Below are 18,766 nucleotides of genomic sequence, written 5' to 3' on the forward strand. Positions count from 1 at the left end.
CTCCGCAGCGGCACCGCGGTAAGCACCCGGACGCCGCCATCGCTGATCTCCGGCCTCACTCTGAGGACTTAGTACTTGGGTATTAAGTATTGGCATCATCGAGATGATGATGGCTCTAAGGTCAGGCACAGAGTTCGGGGACTTAGCAGGTAATGAATACAGAGGTGGCGCCACACACAGAGAACTTTTTTGAAATCCTAAATTAACCTGACTCAATAGTGTAAGCATTCCTACAGCACCCTTCCCTCAAAAGAAGGGGTTTGTTCCACCTATGAGAAAGTCCAAACACACATGCTTTGACAAATAGCTATTGGGAAGGAAAACTCTCGACACCAAGTCCGTAATGTACATCTCATTCTACACAATAAAAATCCGCCTCCTTCGTTAATAACTTGAAAAAATTAAGAAAACAAAATTTTCTTAAAGAAAACCTTACAGCTAAATCACAATGAGTCACGAATTAAAATGAGCTTCAAAACTGCTGAACGGTAAGAACCTCCAACTGAGCTTGCCATTCTCACAGCAGATGAGGCAGCAATTCCCGGATCGCAACACATGATGCAAAAAGAAACACGCGAAGGAGTTATTTCACGGGGTGATGGAACTACTAACAGCCAAAGGGAAGAAAAAACCACAAGAGCTCCCTGCCACCAGCACGCCGTTATTTAAAGGCGCAGAAGGAAGGAATTCGCTTTACAGACCTGAGCGGCGTCCGGCTCGGCGGGCGGCTCTCCCGTCACGGCGTTACTACTCAGGCTCGGCTTCTCGCAGGAATCGCCGCCCAGCAGCTCCTCCGCCGACAGGACGGGCACCGGCGGCGGCGGCCAAGCGGCCTCGGGCACGGCGCGGGCCGGCGCCGCCACGCACAGGTTGTAGGAGTAGGGCAAGGTGCCCTCGCAGAAGTCGGCCGGGAAGGCGGCGCCGGCCAGCGAGAAGCGCTGCGCGCCCAGGCAGCGCAGCACGGCGGGCGGCCCGGCCCGGCGCAGCCGCGCCAGCACGGCCAGCGCCACGCTCAGCACCAAGAGCGCCGACAGCAGCGCCAGCGCCAGCACCAGGTAGAACTGCAGCTCGGCCGCCGCCGCCGCCTCCTCCTCGGCGCCCGCCGGCCGCTCGCTCAGCTCCGGCAGCGCCTCCTGCAAGCTCTCGGCCAGCACCACGTGCAGCGTGGCCGTGGCCGACAGCGCCGGCTGCCCGTGGTCCTTCACCACGGCCACCACACGCTGCTTGGCCGCGTCCCGCTCGGACACGGCGCGCGCCGTGCGCACCTCGCCGCTGTGCAGCCCCACGCGGAACAGCGCCGGCTCCGACGCCTGCACCAGCTCGTACGACAGCCACGCGTTGCGCCCCGCGTCCGCGTCCACCGCCACCACCTTGGCCACCAGGTAGCCGGCCTCGGCCGAACGCGGCACCACCTCGAAAGGCGTCGCCGCCCCTCCCGCCGCCTCTCCCGCCGCCGCCGCCGCCGCCGGCCACAGCACCCTGGGCGCGTTGTCGTTGCGGTCCAGCACGAAGACGCGCACCGTGGCCGTGGAGCTGCGCGCCGGCGAGCCGCCGTCCTGCGCCCGCACGGCCACCGTGAACTCGCGGCACTGCTCGTAGTCCAGGGAGCGCTGCGCGTACAGCGCGCCGCTCCGCGCCTCCACCGACACGAGCGGCGCCGCGCCCGCCGCGCCCGCGCTGCCGCCCGCCAGCCAGTAGCTCACGCGCCCGTTGGCGCCCGCGTCCGCGTCCCGCGCCTGCACGCGCAGCACCAGCGCGCCCGCCGCGTTGTTCTCCGCCACGTACGCGCTGTACGCCGCCTCCTCGAACACCGGCGCGTTGTCGTTCACGTCCGACACCTCCAGCACCAGCTCCCTGCTGCTCCACAGCGCCGGCCTGCCCCGGTCCCGGGCCACCACCGTCACGCCATGCTCCGACGCCTGCTCCCGGTCCAGCGCGCCCGTCGTCACCACCTTGTACGAGCCGCCCGACGACGCCACGATCGACAGCGGCGCCTCTCCCGACAGCTCGCACGACACCTGACCGTTCTCGCCGGAGTCTCGGTCGCGAACTTTCAGCAGGGCCACCACGGTGCCCACCGGTGCGTCCTCGGGCACGGGACTCGACACTGACAGAATCGTTAATTCTGGCCCATTGTCATTCTCGTCCGTGATGTCTATTTGAACTTCGCAGTGATCAGTGAGCCCGCCACCATCCCTTGCCTCCAGGCGGAAGCTGTATTTACTCTGTCCCTCGAAATCGAGTGGACCCGCCGTCCTGACCTCGCCACTCTCACTGTCAATAGTGAACAACGTGCGGATGCTTTTCGGGACGTTGCCGAAGGAGTAAAAGACTCGCCCGTTAGTGCCCACGTCCGCATCCGTGGCCTGCACCCGCAGCACCAGCGACCCCACCGGCAGATTCTCCGCCACTTGCACCTCGTAGACACTTCTGCTGAACACGGGAGGGTTGTCATTTAAATCCGTTACGTTGATGCGAACCTGGACAGTCCCAGACTTCACAAGTTCCCCGCTGTCCACTGCTGTCAATACCAGATCAAAGGAGCTCTGCTTCTCTCGGTCCAACTCTCTCTCCAGGACCAATTCTGGCTGGTTTTTTCCACCAGGGCTCTCCTTCAGGGCCAAAGTGAAGTACGGGTTGCTAGTTATCTGGTAAATCAATTGCGAGTTTCTGCCCACATCCATATCGCGGGCCATTTCCAAAGGAAAACGAGCACCGGGAAGAGTCCATTCACCAATCTCGAGGTCCAGAACGGATTTGCTGAAGGTCGGGGCGTTGTCATTCACGTCCTCGATCGCCACCTCGACGTGGAAAATGTTCAGCGGGTTGTGCACCAGCGCCTCGAAGCTGACGGAGCAGGTCGCCGACTCGCCGCACATCTCCTCCCGGTCCAGCCTCTCATTCACGTACAGGTTCCCGTTCTCCTCATTCACCGTGAAGTATTGCTTCTCGTCGCTCAGCCGCAGCTTGCGCGCCGGCAGCTCGTCCGCGCTGAGCCCCAGGTCCCGCGCCAGCGGCCCCACGAGCGAGCCTCTGCCCAGCTCCTCGGGGATGGCGTAGCGGACCCGCTCGGCCGCCGCCCGGCCACACACGCACAGCAGCACCGCGGCCCGCAGCGCTCGCCCGCCTCCCGGGCCAAGCCTCTGTCGCCTAGAAGAAATCGCTGTTGCCGGTCGGAGGACGGGCTGAGTCGAGCGGTTCCTGCTTTTCTCTCTGCTCTGCGCAGTGCGGTGCAGCGGTACGCGGGCGCAGGGGAGGAGTGGACGGCTGAGCAACATCTCCGCCTTGGCCAACAGTGACACCCTGAGTCCGTGCCTGAGAACCGCAGCGTCCAAGAAAAAGAACAGCCTCAAGGTCCTGCCCTGCATTCTCTTGCATCGGGAGGGATTGGAAAATATAGATATTGTCAGCAGCGAGAAACAGAAAGTCTGTCAGTACTGAAACTGTGCATGTAGGAATTCCTTTTGTCTGAATTGCTCGCACTTGCAAGTCTTCTTTCGGACAGATCCTCTCCCTTTTCTTGAGGGATGTGGGGTAGGATCTTGGTCTCTGCACCACTGTCAGCTTACTGATCTCTATGGTGGGGTGCTCGGTGTCCCCGCTGCCATCGTGCTGCTTCCGTGAGGGAAAAGGCAAGGCAGATCGAACACTGAAACACTGCTTTGGGTAGTGGGTTTATTTACGATAGCTGAGACATCCCCAGCTAACACTAAACTTTCCAGCTTTGAACAGCGGTCGTTGATGCACAAGCAAAGCCAGTAATCCCAAGGCTCTAAGAACACCACAGCGGTCACATCACACCTGATCCCACATCTTTCGACATTCAAAGCTCAGCATCATCTTATCAGTACCCATATAACCCAACCCCGAATTACTTCTGTGTGTGTATCCCGCAAACCACTCCCTGATATCCTAAACAAACAGATGCTGTAGCTGTTGTCAGGCGTTAAAGAACATTTCCTGGGAAATGTTGGCGGCAGCTGTGGTTGTTTGAACAACCAAGAGTAAACAGATCCCTTGTGAAAAGCCGTTTTATCTTACTTGTAAATTAGATCCCAGTCTCTTTTACAGTAAAGAAAAAATCGCCAAACCCACAAAAAAAACCACCAAAAAAAACAAAAAAAAAACCAAAACCCCAAACTAAAACAAAACAGAACAAAAAAAAAAACCCACAGGTCGGAGGACGGGCTGAGTCGAGCGGTTCCTGCTTTTCTCTCTGCTCTGCGCAGTGCGGTGCAGCGGTACGCGGGCGCAGGGGAGGAGTGGACGGCTGAGCAACATCTCCGCCTTGGCCAACAGTGACACCCTGAGTCCGTGCCTGAGAACCGCAGCGTCCAAGAAAAAGAACAGCCTCAAGGTCCTGCCCTGCATTCTCTTGCATCGGGAGGGATTGGAAAATATAGATATTGTCAGCAGCGAGAAACAGAAAGTCTGTCAGTACTGAAACTGTGCATGTAGGAATTCCTTTTGTCTGAATTGCTCGCACTTGCAAGTCTTCTTTCGGACAGATCCTCTCCCTTTTCTTGAGGGATGTGGGGTAGGATCTTGGTCTCTGCACCACTGTCAGCTTACTGATCTCTATGGTGGGGTGCTCGGTGTCCCCGCTGCCATCGTGCTGCTTCCGTGAGGGAAAAGGCAAGGCAGATCGAACACTGAAACACTGCTTTGGGTAGTGGGTTTATTTACGATAGCTGAGACATCCCCAGCTAACACTAAACTTTCCAGCTTTGAACAGCGGTCGTTGATGCACAAGCAAAGCCAGTAATCCCAAGGCTCTAAGAACACCACAGCGGTCACATCACACCTGATCCCACATCTTTCGACATTCAAAGCTCAGCATCATCTTATCAGTACCCATATAACCCAACCCCGAATTACTTCTGTGTGTGTATCCCGCAAACCACTCCCTGATATCCTAAACAAACAGATGCTGTAGCTGTTGTCAGGCGTTAAAGAACATTTCCTGGGAAATGTTGGCGGCAGCTGTGGTTGTTTGAACAACCAAGAGTAAACAGATCCCTTGTGAAAAGCCGTTTTATCTTACCTGTAAATTAGATCCCAGTCTCTTTTACAGTAAATAAAAAATCGCCAAACCCACCAAAAAAAAAACAAACCCAAACCGAAACAAAAAAGAAAAAAAAAAACCCAATCCCCCCCCCCCCAAAAAAAACCCACCAAAAAAAGAAAAAAACCAACAAAAAACAAAAAAACAAACCAACAAAAAATCTTGAAGGAAGGCTGTGTATCATCACAACCCCTTATGCAGAAGACAAGGAGAGGTTAGAAAACTCTCCACACTATCTACTCGATGGAGTTGCTCTGGCACATTCACCTGCGTCTCTGAGGTGCCAATGTGAAGCTGTCCCTCCCCCGACCAGTAACGTCTCGTTAGAAAATGTCTTTTCCTGCTGGCTGTGGTAGTTCAGCTAGTGAAGGATGATTCCTTTCCACCCAGCTGAACCTGTACACAACTTCAGGTAACAAATTAACATTCTGTCAGAACAAGCCGTGGATTTGAAGTTGTAATGTTTCAGAAGCACACAAGACTGTGAGCATCTCCACAAGATATTGAGAGACAGATGTGGTTTTTAACATGGGGGCAGGGGAATTCTGTTGAAATATGTCACAGACAATTCACTGCCTCCTATATGGTGAGAATTGCCTATAATAACCCAGACACACTTTTTTATGCATCACACACTGTCCAGATCTGTGTTTTCAAGATTGGCTTGCATTCCAAAACTGGCTTTACTATGAATAGAAAGCAATAAATCACACTTTTCATTTAAGTATCTTTTCATCTATGTTCTAGTAAATATACTTTATTTCGATGACTATGCCTGCACAATAATCGACAATTTGTATAGAATCCAAAGGTTAAGTCACGAAACCCAGCTGTGGGGAAAAAAAATTCGATCAGAGGAATTCTTCATCAATTAAAAAGAGTCTCTCCAGCTGCCCTTAAGAAGGATTGAATAATTCGTTTGTTGAAGAGAGATATGGAAGAAATATTGGAGTTCAAAGTGTCGACTTTCAAGCTACAAGATCCCCGAATTCAACCAGAATTTGAGAACTGATACAGGGGATTATATCTAAATGCGGGGAACCGGGTCCTAGCAAGAATTTCAACAATTCTTGAGAGAAGACCAAGAGAATGAAATTTCCTTGTGAAGTTACGCATGCAAAAGAACCTTCCAGCCTTGGGGAAAGCTAGGAAAAAAGAGCTCTTGCAAGTGGTAAATACATGACATGTAAAACACACAAGGCAGACTCAACACACATTCGGGAGATGACATTCATTGCCAGGTGACTATCTTAAAAAATGGTTTCTAAGACTGTGAACCATCTGTAGGTAGCCTAAGAATCCTAAACACCGCGTCCACTAAATACAGTCATATAATTAACGTACCTGAAAAGCAACTTGCCCACCGCTTTCGGTAACTTGATCGCCTGAAGGGACGAGATCACTCGAAGCCTCATCTGATGGTCGGGCCGGGAGGGTGTCGCAGCAGCTGGCGGCCGAGAAGCGCAGCTGGCTCTTGCGCGAGTCGGCCGTGAGCGACACGTCGTGCGAGTAGGACTGCAGGAAGGCGCGCACGCCGTCGATGCCCACGAAGTGCGACACGGGCACGCCGCGCAGGGCGCCGCTGTCGGCCGGCAGCAGCTGCTGGCGGTGCCAGCGGCGCAGGCGCAGCGCCAGCAGCAGCAGCAGGAAGGCCACGAAGAGGCACGACACGGCGGCCACGGCCAGCACGAGCCAGCGCGTCAGGCTGGCGGCCGGCTCGCCCGGCGCCGCCGCCTCGTCGGCCGCGCTGCCCAGCTCGGCCAGCAGCTCGGCCACGCTCTCGGCCAGCACCACGCTCAGCGTGGCCGTGGCCGAGAGCGCCGGCCGCCCGTGGTCCCGCACCAGCACCACCAGGCTGTGGCGCGCCGCGTCGCGGGCCAGCGGCGAGCGCGCCGTGCGCACCTCGCCGCTGTGCAGCCCCACGCGGAACAGCCCCGGCTCCGTGGCCTTGGCCAGCTCGTAGGACAGCCACGCGTTCTGCCCCGCGTCCGCGTCCACCGCCACCACCTTGGCCACCAGCGCGCCGGCCTCCGACCGGCGCGGCGCCAGCTCCACGCCCGACCACGCCGCGCCCGAGCCCGCCGCTGCGCCCGCCGGCGGGGACAGCACCTGCGGCGCGTTGTCGTTCTCGTCCACGATCAGCAGCCGCACCGACACGTTGCTGCTCAGCGCCGGCGCGCCGCCGTCCTCCGCCCGCACCCACAGCTGCAGCTCGCGCACCTGCTCGTAGTCCAAGGAGCGCAGCGCGTACAGCGCGCCCGTCTCCGCCTGCACCGACACGTACGACGACAGCGGCGCGCCCCGCACCCGCCCCTCCGCCAGCCGGTAGCGCACGCGCGCGTTCTGCCCCCAGTCCGCGTCCGTGGCGCGCACCGTCAGCACCAGCGCGCCCGCCGCGTTGTTCTCCGCCAGCCGCGCGCTGTAGCGCTCCTCCAAGAACACCGGCGCGTTGTCGTTCACGTCCAGCACCCGCAGCGCCAGCACCGCGCTGCTCTGCAGCGACGGCGACCCGCCGTCCGCCGCCCGCACCGTCACGTTGTACTCCCACACCTGCTCCCGGTCCAGCAGTTCTGCAGTCACCACGCTGTAGTAATTATCGAATGACTTCTCCAGGCGGAACGGGTGGCTGTCGCTGATGCTGCACTGCACCTCTCCGTTCGCTCCAGAATCCCGGTCTTGCACGCTGAAAATTGCTATTACTGTCCCCAGCGGTGTATCTTCCGGAACCGGAGTGAACACGGACATAATGACAATCTCGGGAACGTGGTTGTTTACATCAACGACCTTGATAAGTACCTTGCTGTGGGAAGAGAGTCCGCCCGCATCCCGAGCTTGCACAACCAATTCGTAAAACTCGTGTTCTTCGAAATTCAAGTTCTCTGTTATGACAATTTCTCCACTTTCCGGATCTATCTTAAAAGTCTGGTCGAACTTCTCTGGGATCTGAAAGAACGAGTATTTTACCTCGGCATTTGGGCCTTCGTCTCTGTCAGTCGCTGTCACCTGTAACACCCGACTTCCTACAGCCACGTCTTCTCTCAAAGTCACCTTATATACAGACTGAGTAAATTCTGGAGCGTTGTCATTTCCATCTAACACAATTATTTGGACTGTTGTCGATCCTGATTTCACCGGATTCCCGTTGTCTGTGGCTGTCAGGATCAAATTATGATCAGCCTGCTCTTCCCGATCCAAAGATTTCACCAATAATAATTCCGGATATTTCACACCATCACCTCCAGTTTTCAAGTCCAAGGTGAAATAGCTGCTCTCGCTACATTCGTAATTCTGTAAAGAGTTCACTCCTGTGTCAGGATCATGAGCTCTCTCTAATGGGAAGCGTGCACCTGGTGCAGTATTCTCGCTGATTTCTAGGACAATTCTTTTTTCTGGGAAACTGGGAGGATTATCATTAATATCCAGTATTTCTACCTCCCCTTTGTAAATGTTCATTGGACGCTTTACAAGGATTTCAAAGTTTAGAACACATTTAGCAACAGCTGCGCATATCTCCTCTCTGTCCACCTGCTCCATCATAGATAAGTGGCCGTTCTGCAAGTCTAAAAAAAAGTACCGTGTCCTACCTGAGTCAAAAACGTGGGCGTCACGGTCTTTGAGTGCCGGCAGCTGCAGCCCCAGGTCCTTGGCCACGTCGCCCACGAACGAGCCCTTGGGCATCTCCTCGGGCACCGAGTAGCGCAGCTGCCCCCACGCCGCCTGCCACGCCGCCAGCAGGACGGCCCCGAGCAGAGCTCGCTGCCGCCGGCCCCAGCGCCTCCCCGCCGCGCACATCTCCGCAGCGGCACCGCAACACAGAGAGCAGTTCGCCCCGCCGACCTCTGATCTGCAACCCGCTCCGGCCCCCGCTTCTGCTCTAATTCCTTCTCCGGCTCACCGCTCGCTGCCGCTGGCCCCTCCGCCTCGCTGCAGCGCCGATCCGCACTGCAGGGAGATCCCAATCCGGCGCCTGCCGAGTCAAAGAGGGAGCGGGCAAGGGATCCTGTCCGCAGCGGGCGGGGCTGCAGCGCTCCGAGCTTCCTCCCGCTCCTCTCGGTCAACAGCGGCGCCCGCAGCCTCCGCCCCGCACTGCAGGCACCGAGCGCTGCGGTCCTGCCTTCCCACGGGCAGCTCGCGGGGACAACACAGCGCCACAGAGACATCGGGTCCAGAGGGGACCTCCTGCCTCTGCTCTCCTCCATCCCATCTCTTGTTTGAGAAGCTGATCAAAACCGGTAAGAAGGTAGAGGCGTCCTAGTGTTCTTTCTACCGCGCAGGAAAATGTTTTTGTGATGGTGATACAATATTGATAAAAGTTATTTTAATAAGCAGAGGTATTACTAGTCATAGCCCATTAGTTTACAACTACAATTTCCCCCCACTAATGGCCCAGCTTTTTCAGCAGTCATGGCTGGATGACCTTTTTAGTCTCCTCACCTTTTCTGCCAATATATCTTAATATTGGAATGCCATCAGCAACCTCAGATTTCCAAACCCATGTGCTAGCACAAGCTAGCAGCAGACTTTGCTATGTTCAAGTTCCTCAGGTGGTCTCAAACCTGATCTTCTCTTACAGTGGGAGGAACTTTCCCCCTGCCTTGAGCTCCATCTACTTGACAGGTGTGGGAAGAGACCTTGTCAGTGATGACTGAGACAAAGATATGGCTGAGTATCTCAGCCTTCTCGTGGTCTGTTTTTATCAGATTGTCAGTTGTGTTCATCAGGAGACATACAGGGATTTTTTTTTACCTTTTTCTTCAGTCTGACTCACCTGTAGAAGCCTTCTTTGCTGTTCTTTGCATTCCTTGTAGAGTTCAGCTCCATCCATGCTTTGGCTGACCTGACTATCCCAACAAAACCAGTCAGCATCCCTAAACTCTTCCCAGGACACCTGTCCCTTATCCCATTGCTGCTCATTTCTTTCTTACCCCTTATTTTGACCAGCAAGTCTTCCCTCAGACGTGCTGGTCTGTTCCCTTCTTTTCCTGTTTTCCTACACATGGGTTCAAGAGGTCATGAACTGTATGGAAAGCGTCCCTAAAGATCTGCCAGGTCTGTTCTGCTCCCTTGTCCTTCAGGGCACTTTCCTCTGAGGGGCTCCATTGATTAAATCCTTTAAGAGCTGGATGTTTGCTATCCTAAAATTCGTGGTCCTGACTTTAGTCTTTGCCTGATCCATATCCCTCAGGACTATGAACTTGACCAGTGAATGATCATGGCAGCCCAGGCTGCTTCCAGTCTTGGTATCTCTGATCAGCTCATCTGTGTTGGTGACCAACAAATCCAGAAAAACATTTATTCTGTTAAGGAGGGCTGGACCAAGGTCCTAATCCTTGTTAAAGGGCACCTCCAGTGAGCTTCTTGGGAGAACTCAGCAGTGTGCTCAGGCTGTTCAAGACAGGACACTGCCTCCCCCTCTCACAGGGTAAAAGCCATAATAAACCATCTGTTTATGAACAGCCTCAGACACTTGAAGCCTTAAACTGGAATTACTCAAACCCCAGAAGTTTAACAAGAGAAGGTGATGGTCCCTCGTGATCTCAGTAAGAGACACACACCAATTCTCTTTCATAACACACACTAGTGGAAGAGATTTGCACAGGTAATCTCACATCCCTTTGGATGTGGAGAACATTTAGCAAAAGTAACTTCACACAAGAATCCAGCCACACACAGGATCCCAATCAGATCCTGGCCCCAGGAAAGGAGGTGTGCCCCTGTTCCACTCAGTCAAGACAGTACAGGACTTTGAGAGTAAACCAGTTTTATTAATAATTTTTAGAGTTCCAGTAAAAGAAGTTTGTATGCAGACTTCTTGTTTGCAGGTGGCTTCCTCACCCGTGGGAAGGGGGACCTGCCTGCAGGTTCCTTGATTAAAATGAGATTAGTCTAACCCTCCACCAATGTATTCGTGGAGCAGAACACAGCACAGCAGAGCCTGTGTCTTCCCAGATTAACTGGATTATGGATCACTTCATCTTTGATGTTCATCAGTCTTCTGGTCAGCATCACTGCACCATTTCCTCCCCAGGACTTACCTTTTCATCTGGGCCTTGTGGAAGAAGTCCTCTGCATTTCATGATACCAAAGCTTCTCCCTGGTAGCAGTTTTTATTCTTTTATTCTCAAATTCCCACCTCCCAACACTCCCTAAAGATACTTCCCAAGGGAGTACTTCCTGTTTTTGTGCCAGTCTTTTCCAAAATTCCTGCAGCTGAAGTGTTACGAACACCTTGTAATGGCCATCTGTGGATGCAACCGTCAGGAGATTTGGGGTCACTCCCTCACATGACAGCTTTGCAGAGACAGAGCACACCTAGGACCTGTGTGGAGGTAGGGCCCAGTTTCCCCTGATCTGCCTGGGCTCCATGTCAGCCTAAAAGTCAGTTCTGAAAAGAACCATAGAGGCCTGATAGTAATTCCATTGTCCTCCCAATTTTCCTGAATGCTTTATCAGCTGCATCTTGAAACTGGAGAGATAAGCCCACTTACCCACTAGCTAGGCCAAAGGAAAATACAAAGACTGTCTCCACACAATGCATTCAGGTGTTCTTTTTATTTCAGTTTTACACTTAAGGGTATCCAAATTCAAAATGTTAAACTTTATAACTTCAACAAAACACAATGTGAGGCTTTCTGAATATTCCATGCATCACAGACATCATTCAAGTAATCAGTTATTATACATGGGGTGGCAGTCCTTAAGCAGAAAAGGAAAGACAATGCTCAAACCCAGTTCAGAGAGTAGCAGGAGAAAGGGAAAAAAAGGAGAATGCAAATGCTCTGACACAAATGGAGAAAATCATGTGGGGACAACTTTTTACTCCCAACAAGAAACCGCTGTATACAGGAACAACAAAAAGACCAGCATCAATCTCCTTTTTACTATTTCATGCTGATTCTACCCTTCAGAAAATGCTCTCTGAAGGACTTATGGAATTTTCATCAAATATAGCCAATAGAAATGAATGTTTTTCAAAACTTTGTACAGTTACAGTATTTGTGCTGTTATACTTCTGTATTTTAAGGAGACAGAAGACTGAGCACTGCTTTATAGGGCAAAAAGAATATTTTGTCATACATTTTACTGCTCTTCTCTGTCCTGGAGAGGATGAGACTCCTGTATTCAGAGGGTCAGAATACTCTTCTTGCCAGCTGAGCTGCAATTGCCTGCATTGCAAAGGTTGGAAAGGAGCAGCACCACCAGGCAGCACTAGTGAATCATGCAGACACACAGTGGTTATATTGACTGACAGGAAACCAAAGCACATGGAACCCACACATCTCAGACAGAGGCATTCAGAATCTGAGCTGCAATTGCCTGCATTGCAAAGGTTGGAAAGGAGCAGCACCACCAGGCAGCACTAGTGAATCATGCAGACACACAGTGGTTATATTGACTGACAGGAAACCAAAGCACATGGAACCCACACATCTCAGACAGAGGCATTCAGAATCCAGGGAGGAAAGAGCCCAGTCCTCACACAACATCTTGACACTGTACTCCCAATATATTTGCTTTCCAGGGCTGGGAGAGGGGTTTTCTGAATTTTATGAAGGAGGAGATCTGGCATAGTCTGCCAAACAGTGCCATTGTGTCTAAGGACAGAAAACCTTCACTGTCTTGTTGGACAGAAAGGGACAAAACAGCATAGCTGGAGTACTAGCATGCTTGAACCCTACCAGAAATGACCATAACGGCTAAAACACACTATTCTGGCCCACGGCGCAGTGCTGAGGGGGCAGGCTGGGCACGATGGGCTTGAGGAATTTGAACTCGCTGTTGCCCGAGCCCGTGGTCAGGCTGATCTCGTAGCAATAGGCGCGGGGCAGGGTCCCTGCAGCGGCTGCATCGGCCAGGCCGCTCTGCAAGGTGTCGGCAGCATAAAGCACAGGGCCAGCCTTCAGCTCCTGCCTCCCGCACACCTTGCGAGCCACCAAGACGGCGCTGGAGACGAGGAAGAGCAGTGAGACAAAGACCAAGGCAATGATCAAATAGGTGGTCAGGGAGCCGCCCTGGTCCTCGGAGGCCGGGCTGCTGTGCGGCAGGCGCACCTCTGAGAAGTCCTTGAGCAGGAGAGCGCTCAGAGCTGCCGTGGCTGACAGCGGGGGCTTGCCGTTGTCTCTCACCAGCACAACCAGCTTCTGCTTCACGCTGTCTCTCTCTGTCACCGGCCTCCTCAGACGCACCTCCCCGCTTTGCAGGCCCACGGAGAACAGCCCTGGCTCGCTGGCCCTCAGCAGCTGGAACGAGAGCCAGGAGTTCTGGCCCGAGTCCGCATCCACGGCCACCACTTTGCTGACCAGGTAGCCCGCCTCGGCCCACACGGGCACCAGCTCGCTGGAGCCTGGGCTGCTCTCCTGGGCTGGGTACAGCACGAGCGGGGCGTTGTCATTCTCGTCCAGCACGACCAGGCGGACGGTGACGTTGGCTCGCAGGGGAGGAGAGCCCGCGTCAGAGGCACTGACCGTCACCTCCGTCTGCCTCAAGTGCTCGTAGTCCAGGGGCCGCAGCACAAACACGTGCCCCTTCTCCGAGTCCACAGACAGGCAGGAGCACCAGGGCCGCTCCGCCCCTTGCTCTGCTGCCAGGGAATAGCTCACCTTGCCATTCAGCCCCACGTCAGCATCTGCAGCGCTCACGGCTCCAACAAACACCGCGGCCGCACTGTTCTCACGCACGTACATGGTGTAGGAGCTCTGGTTGAAGACGGGGGCGTTGTCGTTGACATCCGAGATCTCCACCGTGAAGGTCTGCGTGGTGCTCAGAGGAGGCCAGCCCGCATCTGCTGCCGTCACACTCACGATGTACTGAGGCCTCTCCTCCCGGTCCAGCGCGCTCACTGTCACCAGCTCATAGTAATTCTTATAGGCTGCCCGCAGGGAGAAGGACAGCTCATCCTCCAGGGCACAGGAGATCTTCCCGTTGGCACCAGAATCCCGGTCCCTGACCGAGAACAGGGCAACCACCGTGCCGGGCACTGTGTTCTCGGGGAGGGGACTGCTGAAGGAACTGACCACCACCTCTGGGGCATTGTCATTCACATCCACCACCTCCACCAACACCTTACAGATTGCTGACAGGCCACCACCATCTCTGGCCCTCACACGGAGCTCATGATTGACTGCTTCCTCAAAGTCCAGAGGTTTTGTGAGTTTAATTTCACCAGTTACGGGATCAATCACAAATGCTGAGTCACTCTGTCCCACTGCCTGGCTGAGTTGGTAGGAGATGTCCCCATTAACTCCTGCATCTGGATCAGTTGCCAGCACTGTCAGAACCACAGAGCCTTCTGGCAGGTTCTCCAGAATCTTTACTACGTACTCTTCCTGTGTGAATATAGGGGCATTGTCATTTACATCTAGAATGACAACATCAATTTCAGTGGTGCCACTCCTGGGAGGAGAGCCCCCATCCACAGCAATGAGACTGAAACTCATCTCTGCCTGCTGCTCTCTATCTAGTGGCTTTTCTAAAACAAGTTCAAGATACTTCTTGCCTGTAACCCCAGTCTTATAGGAGACACTAAAGTACTCGTTCTTGGGAGAGATGCTGTACGCCTGAACTGTGTTGCTGCCAATATCGAGATCTTGAGCCTCCTCCAGTGGGAAACGTGAACCCGGCTCGCTGTTTTCCGAGATATCAAAAGTGACTCGATCCTCGGGGAAGACGGGTGAATGGTCATTGATGTCCTCCAGAGTCACCTCGACGCGAAAGAACTGCAGGGGGCTGGAGAGCAGTAGCTCCAAGGGCAGCATGCAGGTGGCGGACTGGCCGCACAGCTGCTCCCGGTCCAGCCTCCCCGCCACCAGCAGGCGGCCGGAGGCGCGCTCCAAGCGAAAATCCATGTGTGGACACCTTTCCACTCCCATCAAGAAGCTTTGGGATTCAGGAAGAACAACTTACAGAGCAATCTGAACATCTTTGTTTTAAGTTCTGCTTGACTCTTCCTTCCAATAATTATCTTTTAATATTTGTGGATTTTTCCTACAATGCAATTTTGCATTTCAGTGAGGATATGATTTGTTTGGCCAATACTGACATCATCCTAAAGCTCAGAACTAAAAGCTCCTCTGTGTTGTCAGACAGCCAGAAAATCAAGAGCATGGCTGTCAGTGGTAAGCACACACTTAAAGCCTGTTACAAATGGCAGTAAGAAAGCTGAAACAAATTACTAAATAAGTGAGTGAACCTTGGCTTCTTTTATTCCCGTCATGGTTTATGGAGTGGTAGATATTAATTCTGAATAGAATTTTCAAGAAACTGGGTAAGCCAATGGCCAATACAGATATAATCGTGAGGAATCATTGCCCTATGCTGCAGACTCCATCCCCTCCACCCATGGGTCATGACTCGGATGGCTGAGCAGACCACAGCAAGTTCATGAAAGAGTGTTGAACTGTCCTGAAGAAAGAGTCCCAGCATCCAATATTTTTCAGTTGTTAAACTCAGAGGTATTCCAGTTAACAATGTTAATCTCTGTGTCTTCGGCACAATACAGCGTGAGGGAGTCTTTCTGAATATTCCATGCATCACAGACATTATTCAAACAACAAGTTTTTATAGATGGGCTGGCAGTCCTTCTCTGGATGAACAGGAAAAACACTGCCAATACAGGTCAGAGAGTAGAAGTAGAAAGGGACACTTGAGAATGCTCTACCACAAATGGACACAGTCGTGTGGGGACTGCTTTCTCTTCCCAAGAGAAAAACACGGAATTCAGAAACAAGAATGAGAAACAAAACTCAAAGTCCTGCTTTCAAGTTCTTCATTTGATCTTCACAATATTATATTTAATGCACATGTGGTATTTTCATGCCAAGACAATGGATATGTTTTCATGACTCTCTGCAGTTATAGCCTTTCCAAACACAGGTTCTCCTGACACTGCTGTACTTCCAAGGCAATCCCAGGGAGACAGAACACCAAACCCACACTGATAGGCCAAGGAAAGTATTTGTCGGGTGTTTTGCTGCTAAGCTCTAAGCCCTGAAAGGATCAAAACTCCAGTTTTCTTGCCTGCACAGCTGGAAATGACTGCAGTGCAATGGCTGCATGGGAGCAACACCCACTTTCACTGGGCAGCACCAGTGAAGCACCTGCAGATGCACATTGGCCATGCAGAGAGGTCTACTGAGAAGAAAGAGAAACACACAGAGCCCACACATCTCACACAGAGACATCCAGAACCTCAGAGAGAAAAAGCCCTGAGCTAACAGAACATTGTAACACAGTATTCAGAACTACCTTGCTTTTGTGGGGAAAAGAACTGTCATTTCAGCAAGTGTCATAGTAGTGTACACAACTGTGCCACTGAGCTTTAACAAAGAATAAGCAGTCCAATGTCTGATCTGAAAGCAAGAGAAACAAGAGCATAGTTGGGAGTGCATTCTGAAAGCCTACCAGAAGTGACTGAGACAGAGCTGAAATATATTATTGTCTGAAGGAATGAATCTGAGTGCCTTTTTTACCTTATTTCTGGTTTTGGAGGGGAAGATAAATTTTACTCTGACTTAGAATTCGCAGGATACTAACTATGCCAATTTGGAACACATTGACTCGTGAGGAAGCATTGCCACATGCTGCAGCCTGGATCCCCTCTCCCAAGGGCCATGAAGCCTCTGGCTGTGCACACCCAGCTAGTCAAAGGAGAGAGCGTTGAACTGTCCTGCAGAGAGAGCCCCAGCAGTGTCTGGGGCCATGTCCTCGCTGCTGACAGGGACACCGGGGAAATCCTGTTCCTCATCCGGGCCCTGGCCCACGGCGCAGTGCTGAGGGGGCAGGCTGGGCACGATGGGCTTGAGGAATTTGAACTCGCTGTTGCCCGAGCCCGTGGTCAGGCTGATCTCGTAGCAATAGGCGCGGGGCAGGGTCCCTGCAGCGGCTGCATCGGCCAGGCCGCTCTGCAAGGTGTCGGCAGCATAAAGCACAGGGCCAGCCTTCAGCTCCTGCCTCCCGCACACCTTGCGAGCCACCAAGACGGCGCTGGAGACGAGGAAGAGCAGTGAGACAAAGACCAAGGCAATGATCAAATAGGTGGTCAGGGAGCCGCCCTGGTCCTCGGAGGCCGGGCTGCTGTGCGGCAGGCGCACCTCTGAGAAGTCCTTGAGCAGGAGAGCGCTCAGAGCTGCCGTGGCTGACAGCGGGGGCTTGCCGTTGTCTCTCACCAGCACAACCAGCTTCTGCTTCACGCTGTCTCTCTCTGTCACCGGCCTCCTCAGACGCACCTCCCCGCTTTGCAGGCCCACGGAGAACAGCCCTGGCTCGCTGGCCCTCAGCAGCTGGAACGAGAGCCAGGAGTTCTGGCCCGAGTCCGCATCCACGGCCACCACTTTGCTGACCAGGTAGCCCGCCTCGGCCCACACGGGCACCAGCTCGCTGGAGCCTGGGCTGCTCTCCTGGGCTGGGTACAGCACGAGCGGGGCGTTGTCATTCTCGTCCAGCACGACCAGGCGGACGGTGACGTTGGCTCGCAGGGGAGGAGAGCCCGCGTCAGAGGCACTGACCGTCACCTCCGTCTGCCTCAAGTGCTCGTAGTCCAGGGGCCGCAGCACAAACACGTGCCCCTTCTCCGAGTCCACAGACAGGCAGGAGCACCAGGGCCGCTCCGCCCCTTGCTCTGCTGCCAGGGAATAGCTCACCTTGCCATTCAGCCCCACGTCAGCATCTGCAGCGCTCACGGCTCCAACAAACACCGCGGCCGCACTGTTCTCACGCACGTACATGGTGTAGGAGCTCTGGTTGAAGACGGGGGCGTTGTCGTTGACATCCGAGATCTCCACCGTGAAGGTCTGCGTGGTGCTCAGAGGAGGCCAGCCCGCATCTGCTGCCGTCACACTCACGATGTACTGAGGCCTCTCCTCCCGGTCCAGCGCGCTCACTGTCACCAGCTCATAGTAATTCTTATAGGCTGCCCGCAGGGAGAAGGACAGCTCATCCTCCAGGGCACAGGAGATCTTCCCGTTGGCACCAGAATCCCGGTCCCTGACCGAGAACAGGGCAACCACCGTGCCGGGCACTGTGTTCTCGGGGAGGGGACTGCTGAAGGAACTGACCACCACCTCTGGGGCATTGTCATTCACATCCACCACCTCCACCAACACTTTGCAGATTGCTGACAGGCCCCCTCCATCTGTGGCTCTCACACTGAGCTCATGATGCTCTGCTGCCTCAAAGTCCAGAGGTTTTTTGAGTTTGATTTCACCAGTTATGGCATCAATCACAAATGCTGACTCACTGTCACCAACCACTTCATTAAGTTGATAGGAAATTTCCCCATTAACTCCTGCATCTGGATCAGTTGCCAGCACAGTCAGAACCACAGAGCCTTCTGGCATGTTCTCCAATACCTTCCCAACATAACGTTCTTGTGTGAATTTGGGAGCATTGTCATTCACATCTAGAATGATAATAGAGATCTCGATGGTCCCACTTCTGGGAGGAGAGCCCCCATCCACAGCAATAACACTGAAACCCATCTCTGCCAGATTCTCTCTATCTAGAGGCTTTTCCAAAACAAGTTCAACATATTTGTCACCATTAGTCCGACTTCCATAGGAGACCCTAAAGTACTCAGTCTTGGGAGAGATGCTGTATACCTGGACAGAATTGCTGCCAATATCGAGGTCCCGGGCTGCCTCCAGTGGGAAACGAGAACCTGGGTCACTCGTTTCCAGGATCCTAAAAGTGACTCGGTCTTCTCGG

The 18,766-nt window shown here is 53.7% G+C and overlaps 2 protein-coding genes across 2 annotated transcripts; both read right to left on the reverse strand.

Annotated features, from left to right (window-relative positions):
• Positions 1-12,762: 12,762 nt before the first annotated feature.
• On the reverse strand, positions 12,763-14,934 carry LOC120499194 (protocadherin beta-13-like). The gene has a single exon (XM_039702737.1). It carries the CDS (start codon positions 14,932-14,934, stop codon positions 12,763-12,765), a length of 2,172 nt encoding a protein of 723 aa, XP_039558671.1.
• Positions 14,935-16,682: 1,748 nt separating this feature from the next.
• On the reverse strand, positions 16,683-18,762 carry LOC120499195 (protocadherin beta-8-like; the record flags this gene model as incomplete). Its single annotated transcript, XM_039702738.1, has 1 exon — positions 16,683-18,762. A coding segment is annotated over one exon (2,061 nt), but the record flags the coding sequence as incomplete, so codon positions are not given.
• Between the last annotated feature and the right edge of the window lie 4 nt (positions 18,763-18,766).

Source organism: Passer montanus, unplaced genomic scaffold (genome assembly GCF_014805655.1).
Source record: "Passer montanus isolate IOZ18808 unplaced genomic scaffold, ASM1480565v1 scaffold159, whole genome shotgun sequence".
NCBI classification, from domain to species: Eukaryota; Metazoa; Chordata; class Aves; order Passeriformes; family Passeridae; genus Passer; species Passer montanus.